The 8,165-nt window shown below is 46.7% G+C and overlaps 1 protein-coding gene across 1 annotated transcript; it reads left to right on the forward strand.

The window, feature by feature from the left end:
• Nucleotides 1-223: 223 nt before the first annotated feature.
• On the forward strand, nucleotides 224-3,708 carry LOC100285863 (alpha-L-fucosidase 2). Its single transcript, NM_001158753.2, has 5 exons — nucleotides 224-646; nucleotides 2,010-2,195; nucleotides 2,361-2,518; nucleotides 2,858-3,128; nucleotides 3,198-3,708. Exons 1-5 carry the CDS (start codon nucleotides 349-351, stop codon nucleotides 3,428-3,430), a joined length of 1,146 nt encoding a protein of 381 aa, NP_001152225.2. The 5' UTR covers nucleotides 224-348; the 3' UTR covers nucleotides 3,431-3,708.
• The last annotated feature ends 4,457 nt before the right edge of the window (nucleotides 3,709-8,165 follow it).

Consider the following 8,165-nt stretch of genomic DNA (forward strand, 5'->3'; position numbering starts at 1 on the left):
TAAAGCAGTGTACTACGTGGAGTAAGGCAGCACCCTCCGTCGCATGGCACCCCACGGCAACGGAAACGACGACGGCACTCCCGTTGGCATGATTGCAGTACGCGTTACCGTGTCGTAAAATGGGTAGCTCCATCCGTCCCCTCCCCACTGCACACCACACCACAGCAGCATATATGCCACTGCCCTGCCCAGGCAGCCAGCCATGCCGCCACCACCCCGATCCCGGCACAGAACCCAGTGCCAGACGCGGACAGCGAGCGCGACCACATCTATCTAGGACCCGTATCTCTCTCTCTCCTCCCGACCAGCACGTCACGTGCCACGGACAGGGGTCAAGCGCGGTCGCCGATGTCGGCAGCGGGCGGCAGCCTCGCCCGCGCCACCTCGCGGCCCGCGGCGGCAGCATGGCTGCTGCTGGCGCTGGCCGCAGCAGCAGCATCGGCGCTGGCGCTGCCAGCGGCCGCGGGCGGCTTCAGCTGCCGTCCTGGGTCCCGGCCGGTGCTCTTCAACTTCGGGGACTCCAACTCCGACACGGGCGGCATGGCGGCGGCCAAGGGGTGGCACCTCACGCGCCCGGAGGGCCGCGCCTTCTTCCCACGCCCCACCGGCCGGTTCTGCGACGGCCGCCTCGCCATCGACTTCCTCTGTGAGTCTAGTCCGGCCGGCGCCACCCCCATTCCTATCCCATCCCCGAAAAAAGAGCAGCGCTCTGCAGAGGATTCTGTTCCGTTCTTAATCCAGTCTTCGCCATCCGTATCTGAACTTTTGTGTCATCATCCATGCGGCTGATACTAACAATTAGTATAGCACTAGTAGTCTAGTATACCACAACTCATCCAATACATCACCCTTCTGGAGCTTCAGTCACTGACGGATGAACCCCATAATATCTTGCCATGACATCTATCAGCAGCCAGCCAGGATCTGTTTTCCGTGCAAAGTGCAGATGCGGTGGGGATGCTGAGACCACGGCATCACGTGCAGGAGCTCATGTATTATGTTGCTCAAGCTAATCATGTGTACTACTACCATCTGCCAACCAGAGTACACTGCCTCAGCTAAGCAACACTGCTAATTAAGGACTATCACGTGAAAGCGCTCTGCTCGTAACTCGAATTACTAGATTGGTTGGCCCCTGTCCCTGTTCCTGTCTAATTTCATTTAGTGTCCTGTCCTTGTGATCATTCATGGTCGCAGCAGACTCTGCGCCAGCTGCCTTGTTTCCTTGACACGAGAGTCTGTCTCTGACCTGTTCTCTCTGTCTTCTGCATTTATATTACAATGCTGGACTGCTCGTTGTTGGTCAGGCCGGTCCGCCGGTGCGCGCGTGATGATAAATGCCCAAATTTTTCAAGGAGAGGCAGAGCTAGTGCTTTTCCAAATGCATCAGCTCCTTTTTTTTCTCTTCTTTTTTTTTCCAAGGACTGGCGGCATTCATTCATTCACTCCTTCAGTGTGGCTGCTACAACATGATCCCTTAGCTAGCAAGCACCTTTTCTTTTGTTCTGTTTAAATAAAAGAAAAGGAGAGTATACAAATTGATCTTTTAGTATATCAATATCTCGATAAATAACAGACTGGTACAGTTATAATTGTTCTGATAATAGTTTCATAATATTATGGTGTGCATACTACATTTTCCACCTTACAGGAGACGACTTAAATTGCACATCTCAAGAAAGCGGTGATATATATACCTGTTTATGCCCATTTCTCTCAGAGAAAATAAATGGGCAGTAATACTTTCGAGGGAGTTCATTTTTGTTCCAGATAAACTGACCACTGCTTTTCGCCTGCATGGATCGTCAAGCCTTGCCAAATGCATACTGAGATGGCCTCACCTTGTAGTCTGAGCAAGTCTGTGCGAGTTGTTCTTCTACACTGATTTATGTTCTTCTTCACATTTTAATTTGACCATGCGTCTCTTTCATGTACATGCAAATCACTAACTGATGCTAGAAATGGTTGTTCTCCTGCTAACATTTAGTTGGGCCCCAAATTGCATCCAGGCGAAAGCTTGAACATCAGCTATTTGAGCCCATTTCTGAAGGCGTTAGGCTCCAATTACAGCAACGGTGCAAATTTCGCCATTGCTGGCGCAGCAACGCAACCGCGAGATGTTCCATTTGCGTTGCACATACAAGTGCAGGAGTTCTTGTACTTCAGAGATAGATCCTTGGAACTCATCGATCAAGGTTTGTTGAACTCTGATCATATTCAACCAATATAATTCCTCGACAAAATAAAATCAACCGTCACAAATGAACAAGAGATGAGAACCATTTACATGTACATTGAGTGAGAGATCTACCTGAACAGCTGACTGCAAACTTACTGCCTTCCACACTTGTTAAATGCAGGTCTAAGTGGTCCAATTGATGCACAAGGATTCCAAAACGCTCTATATATGATAGACATAGGGCAGAACGATGTAAACGCTCTTCTGTCAAACTTGCCCTATGATCAAGTTATTGCCAAATTCCCACCAATTCTTGCTGAGATTAAGGACGCTGTCCAGGTAAAGCTTCTGTTTTTTTATTTTTTTCTCATTTATACTGTTTGACAATTACTACCATCGTTCTCGAATATTTGTCGCCGGCTAGTTTATTTTTAAACTAAACCGCGACAAATAAAAAAGAATGGAGGGAGTACTTTCTTTTTGAATACATACCACAATCAGCAATCCTCATTGCACATGCTTTTCTGGTGGTGAATGAACAAACATGCTACATGTATAAAAGAGATGATTTTATTAGTAATTTATTATACCTGCTTAGCTTATGAGTTCATGTCAAAGAACAGTGGCGCACCACTAATCTATGTACTCTTTTTGTTTTTTTTGGGGGTCAAATCCCAGACTCTATATAGCAACGGTAGCCGAAACTTCTGGATACATGGGACGGGGGCTCTGGGTTGCCTGCCGCAGAAGCTTGCCATACCAAGGAAAAACGACAGCGATCTTGATCAGTATGGCTGTCTCAAGACCTATAACAGAGCTGCAGTTGCGTTCAACGCAGCGCTGGGCAGCCTCTGCGACGAGCTGAGTGCGCAGATGAAAGACGCGACGCTTGTGTACACGGACCTGTTCCCCATCAAGTATGGTCTTGTCGCCAACCACACTAAATATGGTGAGCGAACAAAACACGTCAGACCATTCGGAAAGCCTTGGTCACTCGTTTAACATCTCTGCTCTTCAGGTTTTGACAAGCCGCTGATGACATGCTGTGGGTACGGAGGGCCTCCCTACAACTACGACTTCAGCAAGGGTTGCCAGTCTAAGGATGTGGCGGCCTGCGATGACGGCTCGAAGTTCGTCAGCTGGGATGGCGTGCACCTGACGGAGGCGGCCAATGCGGTTGTGGCCAGAGCGATACTGAGCTCACAGTACTCCAAGCCCAGTCTCAAGTTTGATCAGTTCTGCAGAGCCTGATACTTGTTAGTACCTCATACCGTGCCTTTTTAGTTTAGGCAAATTTACTGAACACAACTTGGCACTTCAAAGTCAAAATGGATGGATCCGCTTCTGATAATTTGATTGCCTTATTTACCCGTCAGGGATGTGACCCATCATTGATCTGTCAGCCATAGCCCATAGGCCATAACTTTGGATAGGTGAAACTTCCAAATATTGTGGGCCACATGTACCTTCAAACTACATGTCCTATCTGATATGTTTTCATCAAAGAGAGAAATACACCATGGGTTATCAAACTTCTTCCGTATTCTTATATGAGTTGATGAATTCTCAAAGTGTTCAAATTTCTCAGTTTGAGTCCTTCATACAGGCGTCTCTCTCAGAGTACACATTCTCTTTGCAATGATATAGGTTCCCAGTCAGAGTATTTGAATCATAGGTCGGTTTAGCTATGTCCAAGTAAGATTTTTTCTAAAACTTTAAGTTAGTTTCTAGAAAATTATATTTCTACCTATAAACTTCAAATAAATATAAAACCAACGCATATTGCATGATGAATTTGATGTTACAGATTTTAATTTACTTTTCTACGAGTTTGATTAAAAGTAAAAAAAAAAGTTGACTTGGAACGAACACCGCTATAGAGATCTTAATCGAGCTGTGCAAAATATGTTTAGGACCAGGGAATTGGAGTGGATCCATGTCCTTGCTATGGTGGAGGAATAAGGGGATTCCTCGCCATCGCCAGAGATCCCCTCTAATTCCTTGATGATCAAACCAGCCCTTATAGAGTTAGACAAAGTGTTCGCCTCCGTTCAAATATATGTGTTAATACGGATGTTTTGACTGACTCCGTTAACACCATTTACATAGACAGTCTGCTTATGATGTCCACCTAGGTTAATAATCATTAATAAAAATAAGTGACTTCCGTAAAAATATTAATGGACACGACAACTTTACGGTGTACGCTTTTTATAATGTATTTACAGAGCGAGACTATCTTATGTCCACATCTGTTAATTAATTTTCAATCCAAAAGGAAACATATTTCCAGTATTTGATTTTATTTCAATTTAAATTTTGCTTTAATAATTTAATATAGAGAATATATACTAAATGTTAAAGTTATTGTGTGTGTTTGTATTGAAATGGGCCTAGGCCCACCCAACTCTATTACTTAATACATCATCCAACCTAATTTAGTGTTAGGGTTTCACTCTCCAACTTGGTATCGGAGCTATGTTTCTCTCTTCTCCTCCTCCAGGCACCACCCGTTCTTCCCCATCACTGCCACTGCCAGGAAACTCCTCGTCGTCGCGTCGCCGCACTCTTCTCCGCGGATGGCGTTTTGTCCTCCATGGCCCATTACGACGCTCCTGAGCATCCCCTTTCTGCCCCTGCTCCCTCGACGCCCCTACTTCGCTCCACGGTGATTCACGTGCCTCCCTACAGTGTGTGTGTCTCCATTCATGATGGCCAACTTCTTAGAGGCACATTCGTGGCTTTTGATCGGGTCATGAACCATGTTCTCCTTGACTGTGTCGAGCTCCACCCTCAGGAGGGCAGCCATGCTAGTGGGTTGTTAGTGCTCCCTACTGCCGCGATTGTCTCCATGACGATCGAGGTCCTATCGTCTCCCCACCCATGATTGTCATCAGCATGCTCGCCAGTCCTGGCTTCAGCCTCCTTCCGGTGGCTCTATAGGGGTGCCTCCCTTGACTCTCTTCTCATACTCCATGTCTTCGCCACCCCTCCTACTCCCGTCGATTGGGTTGTCGACTCTGGTGCCTTGTTCCACACCACTCCTGGCCCCTCGAGTTGTCTCTTTACACCATCCCCATAGCCCCACCTTTCCTTCCTCCATCATTGTCGGTAATGGGTCGACTCATGTCTGTCACCTCAGCAGGTGACATAGTCCTTTCTGGTCCTTTATACCTCAACAACATCCTTGTTGCCCCCAACATCATCTAGAACCTTTTCTCGGCCCGTCACTTCACCATTAACAATTGTTGTTTTATGGAGTTTGATCCCTAGGGGCTCACTATATGGGATCTTATTGCTGTGGTTGCTCGATACGACAACTCTAGCCCCTATATCCTATTCGCTTCCCCACCGATGTTGTCCAACTTTGAAGCTGCAAGGAGCAGGGGCAGGGGTCCTCTTCATCGCCCCTGGAGGAGATCAACTCAAGTATGCACTATAGCTTTTATTCCCAGCCTCCAACAATGCAGCAGAGTATGAAGCCTTGATACATGGGCTCAACATTGTTGTGTCACTCGACATCAAGAGACCGATGGTATACGGAGACTCCCTAGTTGTCATCAGCCAAGTCTACAAGGACTGAGACTGCTCAACCGATTCAATGGGCAATTACTGCGCGACGGTCAGGAAGATCGAAGATAAATTCGAAGGCTTGGAATTCCACCACATAGAAAGAGATCACAACGCAATAGCATATACTCTATCGAAGGTGGGATCAAGCCGGCATATTTGTCCAGGAAATACAACAGCCAAGCATCATGACGAGCCAGCAGAGGAATGCAAGGCAGTGGAGCAGGCAGAGCCAGACCCGAGTGACTAGAGGGAGCCAATCATCAGACACATAAAAAACGAGGAGGAGCCGGATGACAAGGCCGCCGCCGAGCGCATTGTGAGGCAGTCGGCTCACTATGTTGTCATAGAGGAAGGGGCCATTGGAGTTTCCGTGAAATGCATGGACTCAGGTGTCAGGAAGAGTCTACTGGAAGAAATTCATGTAGGGCAGTGTGGAGTACATGCAGCGTTAAGGAATTTGGTAGGAAAGGCTTTCAGAGCAGGCTTCTATTGGCCAACAACGAAGAAAGATGTAGCTGACCTAGTCCAAAGATGTGAAGCATGCCAGTTCTTGGCTAAGCAGTAGCATTTACTAGCTCAACAACTACAGACTATTCTGGTCACTTGGCCCTTCGCATGCTGGGGGTTAGATATGATCGGACCGTTCAAAAAAGCTTAGGGAGGGTACACTTATGTGCTGGTGGCCATTGACAAATTTACAAAGTGGATAGAGTACAAGCCAATTGTAACCCTGACCTCAGCCAAAACAGTGGAATTCAACTAGGAAATCATCTTCAGATTTAGGATACCCAACAGTATCATCGCAGACCTAGGATCGAATTTCACCAACGCAAAATTCTTTGTCTTCTGCGAGTAGAAATGTATTCAAATCAAATATGCATCAGTGGCACACCCAAGAGCTAATGGCAAGTAGAGAGGGCAACAAGATGATATTAGAAGCGCTCAGGAAAAAAGTGTTCGACAAAAATGAAAGCTCACGGGAAAGTGGATCAGGGAACTGTTGTATGTACTCTGAAGTCTGCGAACCCAGCCCAGCCGAGCCTTACATGGGAATACTCCATTTTTATGGTATACAGATCAGATGCAGTGTTACCAGCAGATCTAGCCTTCGGAGCACCCAGATTAACCTTCGAAAACATTGCAGAGGCAGAAGCAACTCGGCTTAAAGAAATCGATGTGATAGAGGAGGAACGTTTGAGTGGTCATTCAGTCAGCCAGATACCAGCAAACCCTGAGGTGTTTCCATGATAAGGTTGTACGACATCGGGCATTTGCAGTAGGGGACCTGGTGCTTCACCGCATACAATCAGAAGGACGACACAAACTGTCACCGCCATGGGAAGGGCCCTTCATGATCGCAGAAGTAACTCGGCCAAGGTCTTATTGGCTAACTCACATGGATGGTACTCCAGTAGGGAACTCATGGAATGTCAAGCATCTCAGGAAGTTCTACCCATAGTAGCACCATAAATTCTAGATGGTAGGCTACACTTTGTAAACTGGTGACCTGATTGTCAATAAAGTTTCTGCGTTCGTCCACATACAAACAAACTCTCAAGAAGCGATCAGCTTAAGTCGAAAATGCCTTAAGCCAATGCAACATGCTCATGCTTACAAAACTAAGGGTGCCTACTATACCCTACTAAGGGAGCAATCGGATGAAGTCGGAGACGCCTAAGTCGTTGTTACATGCTCACGCTTACAAGACTACGGGTGCCTATTATACCCTACTAATGGGGAAATCGACTTAAGTCGGAGACGCCTTAAGTCAGTGTTACATGCTCACGCCTGCAAAACTAAGGGTGCCTACTATACCCTACTAACAGAGAAATCAACTTAAGTCGGAGACGTCTTAAGTCGGTGTTACATGCTTACGCCTGCAAAACTAAGGGTGCTTACTATACCCTACTAACGGAGCAATCGACTTAAGTCGGAGACACCTTAAGTCGGTGTTACATGTTCACGCAAACAAAGCAAAGGGTGCTTACTATACCTTATCACCAGAACAATCAGCTTAAGTTGGAAACAACTTAAGACGATGTTGCACATCCTCGACTACCAATCAAAGAAGGCGCGACATGCCTCATCAACAAACATTTAGAAAATAAATTGTTCAGGAAATAGACTGCTCTCCTACCTAATCAACAAGTATTCAATTTTATGTTTGTACAAAGCATCACAAAGGACCATCTCCAGGAGGAATATTGCCCACAGGATCACTAGAAGCTAGAGGATTGCTCGAAGTACCCAATGCAGCAAGAACGTCAGCCACGATGTCATCAGGTACCACAACGTCAGGCCTTTTCATCAAGAGGCGACCAGCTCGGACCGCCTTGACATCGCCTTGTTGCACCATGCCTTCATGATCTCACGGTCGTCCTCCAAGACCTTAATATCTCGGTGAGCAACTTAT

This window comes from Zea mays, chromosome 3, assembly GCF_902167145.1.
Source record: "Zea mays cultivar B73 chromosome 3, Zm-B73-REFERENCE-NAM-5.0, whole genome shotgun sequence".
In the NCBI taxonomy this organism is placed as follows: domain Eukaryota; kingdom Viridiplantae; phylum Streptophyta; class Magnoliopsida; order Poales; family Poaceae; genus Zea; species Zea mays.

Bases quoted from the DNA above. Each gene is read 5' to 3' on its own strand.
- LOC100285863 (NM_001158753.2), top strand. From the start codon at position 349: ATGTCGGCAGCGGGCGGCAGCCTCGCCCGCGCCACCTCGCGGCCCGCG. The intron at 2,196-2,360 runs GTTTGTTGAACT...TGTTAAATGCAG, and splicing joins CTTGGAACTCATCGATCAAG to GTCTAAGTGGTCCAATTGAT. The intron at 3,129-3,197 runs GTGAGCGAACAA...TCTGCTCTTCAG, and splicing joins CGCCAACCACACTAAATATG to GTTTTGACAAGCCGCTGATG.